The sequence below is a fragment of the Microtus oregoni genome, unplaced genomic scaffold (assembly GCF_018167655.1).
Source record: "Microtus oregoni isolate MIOR12 unplaced genomic scaffold, Mior012 000057F_ref0000458, whole genome shotgun sequence".
NCBI lineage: Eukaryota > Metazoa > Chordata > Mammalia > Rodentia > Cricetidae > Microtus > Microtus oregoni.
In genome coordinates this window covers 1,909,270-1,924,168 of record NW_024543833.1, presented here as the reverse complement: position 1 = coordinate 1,924,168, position 14,899 = coordinate 1,909,270, and the positions used below count along the sequence as shown (strand labels likewise).

The following is a 14,899-nucleotide window of genomic DNA, read 5'->3' as shown; positions in this document are numbered from 1 at the left end:
ATGGTCAGGTCAGGGCTGTGATGTCTGAGGCTGCAAGTGGGGAAGATTTTGGGTCTTGACAGGATTTACTTCCTGCAGCCTTGCCGGACTGGGCGCCTCACGCCCTTGCTAACTGTTGACAGGAGGCCTCATTTAGCTCTTTGCTCTTGGGCGTTTCCATATGCTCATGTGTTGACTCATAAGACTGCCTAGTGAATATGTGTTCCAGACAGGCCTGGGCAATTTCAATTCATGATTATTGTGAGTAGAATTCTATCTGGTCACCTGTGCCATCACAAGTTGATAGTGTCAGGCTTTTTTGTTTGTTTGTTTGTTTGTTTGTTTTGTTTTTCCAGACAGGGTTTCTCTTTGGTTTTGGAGCCTGTCGTGGAATTAGCTCTTGTAGACCAGGCTGGTCTCGAACTCACAGAGATCCGCCTGCCTCTGCCTCTCAATGCTGGGATTAAAGGCGTGCGCCACCACTGCCCAGTGTCAGGCTTATTTTTCATTCAATTCAAGGAATGAGAAATAGCCTGGCATGATGGTGCAAACCTTTAATCCTAGCACTCGGGCGGCAGAGGTAGGTAGATCTCTTGCCTGCCTGGTCTACAAAGCAAGTTTCAGGACAGCCAGGGATACACAGAGAAACCCTGCTTCAAAAAAGAAAAATAAATAAATAAAAAGAAAGAAATGAGAAATAGTAGTAGTAGTTAAGAAAATTGTTGAGAGTATAGATGTGGGTAGCCATGCCTTGATCTCTCTCTCTCTCTCTCTCTCTTTCTTTCTTTCTCTGTCTTTCTTTCTTTCTCTGTCTTTCTCTCTCTGTCTTTCTGTCGTGACATGGTCTCATGTAGCACAGGCTAGCCTCAAGCTTGGTATGTAGCCAACCTTGAACTACTGATTCTCTGGCATTACCTCCTAAGTGCTAGCATTGCTGACCTGTGTCCCATGTCAGGCCCTGTTGCTTCTGCTCCCCTTCCTTCCTCTCTTCCTCCTCCTTTTCCCTTTCCTCCGCCTTTTTCCCCTTCCCCAATTTTACTAACAATTCATGAATTAGGAAGCACCAAAGGAAATGTGGGTTCATGTTTCTCCAAGTCAGGTAAGGAGAACACATAGGCAAGTTCAAGTAGAAAGTCCAGAAAACACATGTTCTGGTGCAGTTGTATAGTTCTTACTTGAAAAACCCCAAATCTATAGCCCTAGTGCAGGATTAGAGGGTGGTTTCCATCTGTTTTCTTTTTCTTTTTTCTTTCTTTCATTTCTTTTTTTTTTTTTTTTTTGGTTTCTTGAGACAGGGTTTCTTTGTAGCTTGGAGCCTGTCCTGGAACTAGCTCTTGTAGACCAGGCTGGTCTCGAACTCACAGAGATCTGCCTGCCTCTGCCTCCCGAGTGCTGGAATTAAAGGTGTGCGCCACCACCACCTGGCTCCAGCTGTTTTCTTTTCCTTTTCTTCCTTTCTGAAAACATTTCTTCATGTGTGCATCTTTCTGTGTGTGTTTTGCTGGATTAGAGATTGAAGTCAGGGCCTTGAACATGATGAACAGGTACTATGTCACCGAGCTGTACATAAAGGTGTGTGTGTGTGTGTGTGTGTGTGTGTGTGTGTGTGCATTGTAGTACTGGGGATTGAACCTAGGGCCTCTTGCATGCTGGTCAAGTGCTCCATCACTGAACTGTCACTTTGAATTTTATTAGTCATTTGTATTTCCGTTGAGAACTGTGTGTTCAAATGATTGATTGGCTCATTTATTATTTGGCAGTATTTTGTAATGTATATGCTTACTTTTTGTAGTTTTTTAAAAAATTGTTTTATTTTTAATAAAAAAAACCGTGTCTATATTTGTGGATGGGTGTGTTTGTATACATGAGTGTAGAGCCCATGAGGCCAGACAAGAGTAGTAGGTCCCAACGAACTCGCGTGACAGGCAATTGTAGCCACTCCGTAGGTTCTGAGAAGGAAACTTAGTGTAGTCCTTAACAAAAATAAGTATACTTTCTTATTTGTGTGTGTGTGTGTTTCTCTGTATGTCAGGGTATGTGTGTGTGTGTGTCCTTCTGTGTGTGCTGTGTGTAGATGTGTGTTAGAGAACAGCACAGAGGTTAAAGCAGATCTTCAGAGCAGAACCCTGTCTCCCTTACCGTACACCCGTAGACCAATAGCATGTGGGAACTGGAAAGTAGGAAAATAATGAGATACCAATACCAGGTCTAAATAGAAGAACTAATGGCTGGGAAGGAGTTTAATATTTTGGTTTGACTTAACTTTTTTCTTTTAGTTTTTTGAAATAGGGTTTCTTTTTGTAACCTTGGCTGTTCTCAGACTTGCTCTGTGGACCAGGCTGACCTTGAATTCACAGAGCTCTACCTGCCTCTACCTCCTGAGTACCACCACCACTTGGCTTGAGTTAGTTTTTATATTAAGTGTTTTTTTTTAATAACCTGAAAAATCTGAAGATGTGATTTGGCTCTTTAAATGTGCAGTTTACGTGGGAAGAGCAGCACTTTCGTCTTCCAGACTGATCGTTACTCTCTTTCTCCATCTTCAGAGATATTACATATGACATATCGGTGGAGGCGATCTCAGCAATGGTTGTCTTCCTCTCCTGCCAGCTCTTCCACAAGGAGGTCTTGCGACAGAGCATCAGTCACAAGTATTTGATGCAAGGTCCATGGTATGTTCTGTTTTAAGGTTGTCCTTTTTAAGGAAAAGCAAACCACTGTCATCATCTACTAAGTCTAGCACTGTCTTCTCCCCTGAATGGTGTTGTTTCACCAACCTGATGTTTCTTTTGGTTGTTCTGTTGCTGCACTGCCCAACACAACACAACCAGATTCATATTCTCATCCACTCTCTCCTGTTTGTCTTGTCCCCCAGATTCACTAGTGCTTCTAATTGTTGCTTTGTAGAATAGCTTGTTGTCTTCTCGCTTTTTCTTCCTTCTTTCTCTGTGAGCAGTTATCAAGTCCTGTTTGCTTATTCAAACCATTCTTGAATCTCCTTCTTTTTACTAGTTCCTTTGAATCTACAATTGTCCCTTAGTATCAGCAGGGAACTGGCCGAGGATACCAAAACCTGCCAGACCCTAAAACATGCAGTGCACAACCCGGGCACACCCTCCTGTGTGCTTTAGAGCCTATCTAATGACATATAGTTCCATGCTTTGTAAATGGCTGATATACTGCGTTATTTGGAAAATCATGAGGATGAGTAGAGGTCAGTATAGATAAGATTTTTTTCTGAATCTTTTCAATTTGTGACTAGCTGAAATAGCGGATGCAGAATCTGAGGATGTAGGACTTCCGAATTTGAAGGACTGACGTCTGTGATGTGTCTTGTCACCTTTTGTTTAGACTATACAAGAAGCTTCTTTACTGCTCTAATTTAATGAGTGTCTACTTATTGTATGCTAAACTATGCTGGCTTCGGGGCTGTGCTTCCCAGACACTTATGGGAACCTGGATAAAAGTACTTTCAGTAAACACAACACCTACCTTCTGTTGACATAATTTTCAAAAAACTTTAAGTCAATTAAATCTTTAAGGTAGTTTTTCTTGAAATTATGCAGTAGTCTTGGGGACATGGGTGTGGGTAGAGCACTTGCCAAGTGGTATGAGTGAAGGGTGTGGTCAGCAGAGAAGAGCGCTGTCTTCACTGTGCTCCCCTAGCTGCGTGGTTGCCATGGTTGCCATGGGTAAGCTTTTTGGGTAAATTACACAGAGACAAAGAAGAGACTCTGGTGTCCAAGGTTGTGACTGGGGCTGGTGACCCTCCTCTTACTAGAAGAGACCTGGGGTATGACAGGGCATTGTGCACAAGAGACAAGCCAGTCCATGGGTTGCTTACTGCAGAGCTACCAGGGTTGATCATATGAGCTCCAAACGTACCTTCGACCCAGCCTGCAGGCTCCATTGCCAGACACCATTGGGAGTTTTAGTTTCCACTGTCTCCCTGCCTTTTGAGGATCAGACTCCAGTGAGAATTACAGAGGGGACTAACCATCCTAGAGCCTCAGAGGAACGTTTGAAATCCACTCACAGTGTGGAGAATCTATCTAAACCCTCGAACAGGAATGGGGTACCCTGGCTTGAAGGTGATGCTTGGCATGATAGGGCTTTTGACAGAGAATTTATTTCTTACAGTGCTGAGAGTCTAAAAGTTGCATTTTTCATAGATGGAGAGGATGTTAGTAATCTTATTTTCTAAGTTTTTAGGTTTTTGTAGTATCATTATAATGTCAAATATTTAAACTAGAATATTTTTTATTTTATTTTTTTTAAAAAGATTTATTTATGTATTATGTATACAACATTCTGCCTCCCTGTATGCCTGCATGCCAGAGGAGGGCATCAGATCTCATTACAGATGGTTGTGAGCCACCATGTGGTTGCTGGGAATTGAACTCAGGACCTCTGGAAGAGCAGCCAGTGCTCTTAACCACTGAGCCATCACTCCAAACTAGAATATTTTTATCCTAGTTTTTGTGACTTATCTTAGAAGCCATGGTTATCAATAATACATACAACAATCTACAAGCAGAATAGAGATTATAGAAATGCCTTTATCACCTATAATTGAATAGCTGGAGTTTCATGCTTGGTTGTCTTACTGCCATTTAATTCTTAGACTTCTCTGCTGAGTCTACATTATAGCCTTCCTTAAGAACCTGCTGTGCTCTATTATCTGCTGAACTTATAATTGCTTGCAATTTTATGTAAATTGCAAATCAGGTGACAGATGCTTGCGTTCTAATGATTGGTCTGTACCTTCTGGCGTGGTAAGAGCAACGCCAGTGTCAGGGCTTATGGCCAGTTTGCTGCCGCCATATTCCTTGGCTAGTATTAATGGCAGACATATTTCTGTGTTGCTATGCAGAATTAGGTGACTCCCGTGAGCAGAAACTTGATTATTTTTTTCTCCCTCTTCTTTCTGTGTAGTCTTCCCTACACCAGCAAACTTGTGAAAACCTTGCTTTACAACTTTATCAGACAAGAAAAACCACCTCCACCCGGAACCCATGTTTTCCCTCCACAGTCGGATGGGGGAGGGCTGCTGTATGGACTGGCATCAGGAGTAGCAAGTAAGTCCTTCCGGATTCCCATTCCTTATCTACATAAACTTTGTCTAATTAGGCCTAGGAAATTTTGTTCACTTGGTCGTCACCATTATCCATTCTATTGGATCTGTGTAACTGGCTGAATGTCAATACTAAAAGAAATGAAAACATTAATCCTTCCATTTTCTGTGATAGTTTATGTTAAATGTATGCAAATCAGGAATAAATTATTTTGCTGTAGAACATAACGTAAATACTCATATCGTACAGGTCTGGCAGTGAAGAGAGTGAAGTTGAGCCATAGGAAGCTCTTTACTCCTTGTGTTCTTGGGGCGTCTTTCTGCTGAGAATCTGTGCTGGTTAGGATTTCACTGCATGGTCTCCGAGCTTTGTTCAGTAACAAAACTGAGAGGTTTGGAAGAGTTTGTAAATAACTGCAGTGGCATGACATTGAGCCATAGAGCCCTGTCCTCCTTCAGAGTGGACATCATCTCTGCTGCAGAGCTGAGAGCTGCAGATGCAGCCATATACAGTGCCTTTGGACCTCCCTTCTTAATGGTGGCCCGGCCTGTGTGAGCTAACATAGCTGAGAACTTTGGCTTTGTTTTATAGGAGAGGAAGCTTGACACCTGGGCAGTCTCATGCCTGCGTGGGAGCTCTTACTGGGCTTACTAAATCAGCAGTGTGTGGTGCAGACTTCCAGAGTACTGGGTCCCAGGAATATGGCTGTGGCACGTGCTCCATAAACAACCGTAGCCTAGGAGCAGAGGGCAGCACATACAGCACGCAGTCTACTGCCTCACAGGCCGCCAGCGGCTCAGTCAAGTGGCAGCCTTGTTTTGTGATTCAAGCAACTAAATCAGTAAACCAGTCTTTGTAGATTTACCCACCTTTGGTTTCTTTGGGGATCATGAGTTTAAATCCATTCGATGTCGCTCACACCCTTCTCTTTGGTGCTAAGGAGCCGGTCTAGTCACATTGCATTGTTCCTTCATTTACTGCCCCTGACCCCCAGTACCTGGACTGTTTGAGTGGCATATAGCTCCCTCCTGACCTGAAGGCAGCATCGGAATCCTCTCTAGTCTCATAGGAAGACTCAACTGGTCTGTTAGTGTTTCCTTTTTTTCCATTCTCATTTAAGTGGTGTTTAATCCAGTATTCTAATGTAACTGGAGTTTCTTTTTCCTTCCAGGAAGCAAGTTCATTAATTACTCTCTTCAAAACAGTGCTCATACTTGACAGTTTTTTTTAAAAAAAAATAAAGATTTATTACACACACACACACACACACACACACACACACACAGAGTGTTCTATCTCTAGCTGCATGTATGCCTGCAGGCCAGAAGAGGGAACCAGATCTCATTACAGACGATTGTGAGCCACCATGTGGTTGGTGGGAATTGAACTCAGGACCTCAGGAAGAGCAGGCTTAACTGCTGAGCCTCATTTTTTTTTCCAAACAAATTTGTGTAGAGTTTAAAATTTTTTTTTTTGCTTCATTGTTGTATCTGGTGTCATTGGTTTGCTAAGCGCCACAAACTTGACTTTTAAAATTCTGATCTGCTATTTACTAGCTGAAAGAATATTACTAGAAAGCGCATTAACTCCTCCCAACATGGCCTCCTTCCAGCTTCATGTCTTTGTTTTCTTTCTTTCTCGAATGATGCTACTTTTCAAATATCGGTAGAGATTTGGGGTTTTTTGGGGGGGTATACATGAGGTTGAGAAAGGGTTTCACTGTTAACTCTGGCTGTCCTGGAACTCACTCTGTAGACCAGTCTTGCCTTGAACTCATGGAGATCCGCCTGCCTCTGCCTCCCAAGTGCTGGGATTTGGTTCATTATTTTAAGATCTCAGAGAAAAGAGGTGAGGAAAGTCAAACATGAGCTTGGCCTGACTGCTGAACCTTGGCTGTTTTTTCCTTTCATTATCGTTCCTTCCCTAGTTCCGAATGTGAAAGTTGCCTAACATAGAAGGTTTTCTGGGTTTTTTGTTTGTTTTTGAGACAGGGCCTAGCTGCGTATCTCAGGCTTGCGTTCTTGCTTTCTTTCTCTTTTAAAATTCTTCCTCTCTTAAATTATTATTGATTTTTGTTGAGCTCTACATTTTTCTCTGCTCCCCTCCTTTCCTCTCCCAGACCATCTTATCTTTAGTCTCTCTTCCAACCTTCTCAGGTCTGCATACATGAGGGTGTACAGACATACATGCAGATAAGACAAACAAACCCATACACATGAAATGGGGGGTGCAGGAAGTAAATAAAACAAAGCGTGACTTCATAATGATTTACAAATTTGCTTTGATCTTTTTTTGGTGTGAATAAATTACGAAAATATCAGGTATTTGGCATATAAATTATATATATGTTATTATATGTAAATACTGTGTACAGTATATGCTGTCATGTGTTGCTTAACAGCAGGACAGTGGTATAAGAGGTATGCCATATTTTACCATACAAACAAACTATGCTTATATAAACCTATATGGTATAGCTTACTGCACACCTAGTCTATACTATATGTATGTATATCAGTGCTGAGTGTTCTCAGGGTGTGATGAACAAAGTTAAATCAAGTCCAAGAGAAAATGGTGCCATCTTGAGATGCAGTAAGCACTCCATGCAGAGGCATACTATTTGCAGTAAACTTAAGTGGAGGGAGTATGCCCATAAAACAATGGTAATACGTATGGTTTAGCAGACGTGTGAGCCGGTGGTAGAGCCATCATTAGTGCACACCAAGCACTGCCGTGGTTCGTGACTGTCACTGCAGGGGGTTGCTTATGAAAGCATCACCACAAACATAAAATCATGGTTGAGGCTGCGGTGGCTGTGACGTAACTAGGCACTAGGAATTTTAATGTGTCATTATGTGGAGACTCAAGGTTGTCACCCAAAGAACTAGATTGAGAAGTTCACATTGTGAGGAGAAACAGTGAGCACTTAGTTCTTCATACGTCTGAAAACCAGACGTTTGGCTTTGGAACTTCTGTGCTTTGTTTTGATATTTCGGTATCTAAGCCTACTTAAGTGTGCACTACCACACAGCTTCCAGTCCCCAGTACTGGGGTATTGTATATCCGCTTTTGATAAATGCTTTTCCGTTTAAATGAGCCATCCCAAATGGATGGTGCTAGAAAACATCATTTTGAGTGAGGTAACCCAGATTCAGAAAGACAATTATCATATGTACTCACTCATAAGTGGTTTTTAAACATAAAGCAAAGAAAACCAGCCTACAAATCACAATCCCAGAGAACCTAGACAACAATGAGGACCTTAAAGAGACATATATAGATCTAATTGATATGGGAAATAGAAAAAGACAAGAAAGATCTCCTGAGTAAATTGGGAGCCTGGGGACCTTGGGAGAGGGTTGAAGGGGAGGGGAGAGGCAGGGAGGGGAACAGAGAAAAATGTAGAGCTCAATAAAAATCAATAAAATTAAAAGAAATAAAAAATGAATGAGCCATCCAAAATGTTCCCTTCCATTTGCTTGCAGTGTCCAGGGAAAGGTAGAAGTCCAAGGTTATTCACTTATTTATTTCTTTAGGAAAATACTGTAATAAAGCGGAACGCAAAGACTAAAACTCCTGTTTTCCCCAATATCTTATGAGAATGTTGCTAAATTACTTATGACAAGTGTAGTTTATTGTATGTGACAATTCTTTTTTTCCCAAGTGTTGGCTTCTTCTGGGCTGACTTATTGATAAAAAGTATGTGACATTCAGAAACACGCACCACTGTGAAAATAACAGACTTCCAATTAAAACATTTCTCATCTTGGTAAGAGAGGGCTGTGCATTGATAATGATAACTCTTTAATTTTTGTTTAGAATGCTCTAGTACACTTTATTCAGCAAACCAGAGAATACCCTTTCCATGTTTTTCAGAATTAAGTTGGTTTTCTGCTTATAACAGCCTCCCCTGCACAGCGTCCTCAGTCCCGACTTATGGTTAGGTAATAAAAGGCAGGATGATGGCTTGGGCATAAACAGTGCCTTCCTAGGATGGCAGGTGTGTGAAAGTCCTCATTAGAACTTCATTGCAGTGGAGGAGAGTGGGACGAGGCAGGACCAAGTCCATCGTCCCTAGTACCGGCCTAGTTCTCAGTTCCCTGGTATGTTTGTCATTCTTTACCGAGTAAATGAAAGAAGCAAAAACAGTAAATTACTTGGATTTTTTTCTTTTTCTTTCTTTCTTTCTTTCTTTCTTTTTTTTTTTTTGTTGTTAGAATTTTTCTTTGTTTGTTTGTTTTGTTTTGTTGGTTTTTTTCAAGACAGGGTGTGTGTCTTTAGAGACTGTCCTGGAATTCACTCTGTGGATTAGATTGGCTTCAAACTCACAGAAGTCCTCCTACCTTTCCCTCCCAAGTGCTGGGATTATAAGCCGTGTGCCACCACTGCCCAGTTCAGACCTCTTTCATTGTCCACAGACGGTGAGTTAGGAGCATCGCTGTAATGCATCCACCCTCAAGGAAGCATGGGCGCTGCTCACAGTGAAAACCTCTAAGCTCTGCAGTTTTGTTTTTTAAGTTTGCTTTGGCAAACATCTCTCCTCTCCCCCATTTCCCCCCTAAAAGAGATAATTATATGCAGGTTTAGTTACTCTATTAGTTTCCCCTCTCTCTCTCTACCACCCCCTCCTTCCTCCCCTTCTTCCTCTCTTCCTTTCTGTTGTTTGTTTTGTTTTGTTTTCTGGAACTGTCTCACTGTGTAGCTCTTGCTGGCCTGGAAATCATAGACATTTACCTGCCTCTGAATCCGGAGTGTTTGGATTAAAGGTGTGTGCCACCTTGCCTGACTCTATTAACTTTGTGAAAGTCTTTGTAAAAGATAGTGGTGCAACAAAATGTACCATGTTGGTTGTATGCCTTTGATTATTCCTAACACATCACGGACTGTCTCTAAGAACTCATGTTTCTCATTTGAAGAAATGGGATATGTGTGATTGCAATATATTGGACGTGTGTGTGTGTGTGTTTCTGTCTGTCTGTCTTCCCGCCTCACTGTATAGGCAACCCTTGGCCAGCCTGGAACACGTTCTGAGCTAAGAGGTCCCCGACTTGGAATGGTCCTCTCTGCCCCAGCCTTCTGGGTACTGGAATTACAGGCTTGGCTGCTTTCCCCTCAACTTTTAGAGTGATGTAATCTATTTTTAAAGCCCAAATCTTGTACGTAAGCCTGCTTGTTTTGTGACCTTAGAGGGGTAATGTCACCAAATATGCTTTCTGTTAACTTTTTTATAGACTGAAATTTTAATTCTTCTGTTTTCTCTTTGCTTTTTTTTTTACTTTTGAAATACCTGTCAGATATAACAAAACATCAAATTCTATTCTTCATGTTTTTAAAAATAAAAATCAATAAATCTTGACAAAAAAGCATGACACATGTTGGGAGTATTGTTCTACAAGCTAATTAGCATAGACCAAAGGGAGAATGCTGTCAGTGTGGTGGCTCACCCTGACTATCAGTTTGATCGGGAGTCACCTGGATATATTGGCAAGGGCATCTCTGGCGGGGATTAACCAGGTGGGGAAGACCTCTTCTAAACATGGATGGCACTATCTCATGGATGGACTGAAGGGGAAGGAGGAGGAAGCCCACTGGCACACACATGCTGCTCCTGCTTCCCACACTGTGGCATGAGCTGCCCTGCCAGGCCCTCTCTGCTTCCTCTTTAAACTGTTTCTCCTGGGTATTTGTCACAGAAAACCGACCAACACACAGGGTGTAGGCAGAAAAGATAGGGGGTGATCTAGAGTGTCTAGAGCTATTTTTGAAATAGTTGTCTTTGTAGGGCTTACAGTTACTGCTAGAGAAATGGTGTTTCCAGGATCAGAAGGCATATTTTGCCTCCTTACAGACGAGTGAGTGCAGAGAGTGTGGATCAGAAAGGAGCAAGTTCTCTCTAGACAGGTTAAGTCAGGTGAGCGCCATTGAGCCTGGGTTAGTTTGGGAGTTGAGAGATAGCAGTAGGAGAACCAGTGGCCTAGAGCCGGGACCCAGTGGAAATGCATGATGCACATAAATTAGAGCAGGCAGATGTTTGTCAGCTTGTTCTTGAGTTGTGTGTAGTTCCTGTGGGACACGGCGTAGATGCAGCGTTGGATTTAATCAAGGTGCAAGTTTTGCCTGGAAGACGTTATGAGCACAAAAGAGAGTGAGGACTTGGAAAGAACACCTAAGGAGATTTGATGCCGAGCCGAGAACCTCCATGTTTGAGGAAGGAAGTACACAGTGAGCCTGGTGATGGGTAGTGAGGAAATTAATGGGGAGAAATTTGCCCCAAAATTATTTTAGCCAGGGACTAGAGAAACACTCTGGCTGCCGGTAGGTAGTCATCAGAGAGAGGAAGGCATGAATTCAAAACCACAGTGGAAGTTCAGCTGTTAGTAAGCCGTGTGTCCAGGCACCTGTGGTCATGGGGCTGTTGAAACAGATGAAGGAAATCAAACAGGCCACATTTTGGGGTGATTGTCTGAGGGTCTGTTGGAGACTTTATATGAGGACCGGGTAGTGTGGAAAAAGAGTGAAGTGTGTTGACATGGGTGAGCAGGAGTGCTAGTGTCTGTCAGTGGCTGAGCAGGAGCCGGATGGGGAGGGCAGTCTGGTGGGGTGCTTCAGGGGACTGTGGTGTTTGAGAAATGGCGCTCTGGAAGCCGCCCTGGGAATTCTGCCCGTGGGAGAGAGCAAACATCGCTACTTGAGAGGGCTTCTGAGAAAGAACTGTCCTTGGGGGGCTTCCAGGAGATACTCAGGTTTCAAAAACACGGAAGTTGAAAGTGCAAGGGTTTCTGGTGAAAGATGTATGTGTTTCAGAAGCTATCAGAGGCTGAGATGGCAGACGGGTGGGCCATGTTTCTACGGTACGGCTCTGAGCCCCCGTGTAATGCAACTGAGGCCTCCATTGATCCAGAGGATTGGGAATATGAGGCATAAGGGGGTGGTCTTTCAGGGAAGAGTGACTAATGAGTTCTAATTATATTAGATGACAGTTTGTCTTGGGGAGGTTGTTGATCTCCTGGCCAGGGAAGTATTCAGACCGCTGGGAGCCTGTCTTGTCTTGCGGAAGAAGACATGGCCTTACCAATTATGAATCACTATATTTTTGTAGGTTAGCCAGAAAACCCACACCCACATTCATTCATCAGTTTTAAACTCACTTAACAGTTTTATACATCAAAAAGCTAGAGATGCATCAGTCGAGGTCCATGACCAATTCTAAAGCAGATGGATACTATGCCAGTAACAGGCTCTCTCACACTGCAGGAATATCAGGTGCCCATGTTTCCGTGTGTCTGTATGTACACATCCACACAGTGAATTCCACAGCAGCCTGACTTTCTTAAACTAGGAGACTTAGTTGGGGCCTCCTGCAAAATGGTAATTTTCTAGAGAGTTATGGAAACAAAATACAGGATGCTATAATTTGTTCAGTAATTTAATATAGATGAGCCTGGATCATAGGGTAAAATTAGCATTGCATACTTTTGTGCTGTTCATTTGTAGGCGAGTAAGAAAGGACTTGAATTTGTGGCCTCTTTGCTGTTCTTCAGGTTGTTCAGGCAGTGTAACCTGCCCTTACTTTCTTCCCATCTGTCATTCACAGCTATAGACTTAAAAAAGTCCATGTATACTGGGACTAGGGGCATGTACATGGCTGGGACATGGGACTAGGGGCATGTACATGGTTGGGACATGGGACACTTGCAGATCTGCCCCTGCCCTGCCCACAGAGAGGAAAGCTTTTCTGCAGAAGAGATTGGAACTTACTATGGCTTGCTATAATGGCATTACTTTCTGTATTTTTCCTTCAAAGTTCCTGGCACCATGGGCCTTGAGAGGTGGCTCAGAGCTTAAGAGCGCTTACTCCTCTTCCAAAGGGTCTGTGTTTGATTCTCAGCATCCACACAGTGGCTCACACTCATCTCTAACTCCAGTTTCATGACACAGGCATACATGTAGGCAGAACACGTGTACATGTATAATACTTTTTTAAAAAAATTAGAGGCATCTTGAATATAGTGGTAGCAATGTATTATATCACGAAACAATTTGAGAAGACCTACACACGGATAGTAGTATGTTTATTGAAGGAATGAAGCACAAAGGGACAAACAACCTGGTAAGATTCATTCATTCGGTGAAATGAAGAAACATAGCTGCAGTGCCACGGTGGGCAGAGGAGAGGCGTGAGACCATGCAAGCAGAAGCACTGCTTGCGGCTTCCTGAGGAGTGGCTCTTTCCCTTTGGATGTGGGGTCCTGGGGAGGAGGAAGAGCGGACAAGGAGTCTGCAGCGACAGTTTGGGACTAGCTATGTTAAACCACAAACAACTGTTCTTCCCTGGAGCAGACAGATAGAATGCAGCACTGCCGAAGGCCAGGAGCTGAAGGTCTCCTGTGTGGTGGGCTTCACACTGTTCTGATTGCCCACTCGGGTGGGCCCCGCGTTGTGGAGCAGGAGAGGCAGTGAGGGAGGATTGTGCTAGCGAGCACCTACCTTAGAGTCTGAACATGAGTGCAGGGCTGCAGGGTGCTGCTGTGTGAGTAAGGTCGGAGCCTTCATGGATGTGAATGCTTTCCCTGCCACGCTGGGAGGATTTGTAGGGGTCACCATTAGCTGTCAGGGTGCTATCTTCACCTTGACTTTCCTTCTTTCTGCTCTCTATTCCCACCCTGGTCCCTTGAGTATGGTGGTCTTTAAGCTTTATTGATTATCTATACCATCAACCTAATCTTTTAAAGCTAACCCCTGTTTTAAGTGAATGGTTTATAAATTTTATAGTGCTTTGTTATTTTGATATGTAAGACATGCATGTTGATATTTTCAGAAGATGGAATTAATGAAAAGTTTAAAGTATTTAAAATTGTGCTGTTAACAATAAGACCATCTGGTGTGGGACAATTCTGTATTCTGTCAATTACGTTTCAAATAAACGCTAATTGGCCAGTAGCCAGGCAGGAAGTACAGGCGTGACAACCAGACAGGAAGTAGAGGTGGGGCAATGAGAACAGGAGTGTTCTGGGAAGAGAAAGCTTTTTCCCCAGTCCTGTCCAGACACCAAAGAAGATGTGACCTGCCCCGCTGAAAAAGGTACCGAGCCATGTGGCTAACATATACTAAAATAATGGGTTAATATAAGTTATAAGAGCTAGTACAAAGCCTGAGCTGGTGGGCCAATCAGTTCATAACCTAATGTAGACTCTCTGTGTGATTTTCTCTGTGACTAAACGGCTGGGAGACCAGGCGGGGCAGAAACCCCAACAAAGCAGGCCCTCATGTTACAACCATCTTTTGATATAAAAATATTAACAGAAATTTGGGTAACTTTTTAATTGTTTGCTAATTATGGTGACTTCATAGTGTCATGTGTCCCGACAAGCCCTATCATGCAGGACTGTTTCTTGCTAATAAAGGCAGATAAGTCTATTTCGGGGCTTGGAAATGGATAGGAAACAGAACTGGTAATATTTTCTTTGTTTTTAGCTTATGAGAAAGATGCCAAGGAGCCCACATTGATAGTCAGAGGCTCAGCCCTGCTGTTTCTTGTGCCCCTGTATTCACTTGTACATAAGTGGCTAACCTTTTTCAGTTTTTGATTTTGGTGTAAGGCATTTTTAGAAAAATTGTGTGGTTCCATTGTTTTTAAGTAGATTTTTGTGAGAACTAATTAAACCTGGGCAACACTGCAAACTCTCTCAGCCACAGTGTGTTTCATTATGCTGGAAGAGAAGGAAAGACTGGGAGTGCCCGTCCTCCCTGTGCATGGCAGGGCTCCCACTCTTTGCTCAGGAAACCTGGGGTGCCATACAGCAATGCCTTTCTGACAGATGGACTGAGGGTGGGTGCCAGTGTCA

General features: G+C 43.0%; 1 protein-coding gene across 2 annotated transcripts in view; it reads left to right on the top strand.

Annotated features, from left to right (window-relative positions):
* Dym (dymeclin) overlaps positions 1 to 14,899 on the top strand; it is a 262,580-nt gene that overhangs the window by 57,853 nt on the left and 189,828 nt on the right. For both annotated transcript variants that reach the window (XM_041639282.1, XM_041639281.1), the window contains 2 exons: positions 2,526 to 2,651; positions 4,915 to 5,057. In XM_041639282.1, the coding sequence (XP_041495216.1) occupies positions 2,526 to 2,651; positions 4,915 to 5,057 (269 nt within the window). The remainder of the gene's footprint in view (positions 1 to 2,525; positions 2,652 to 4,914; positions 5,058 to 14,899) is intronic.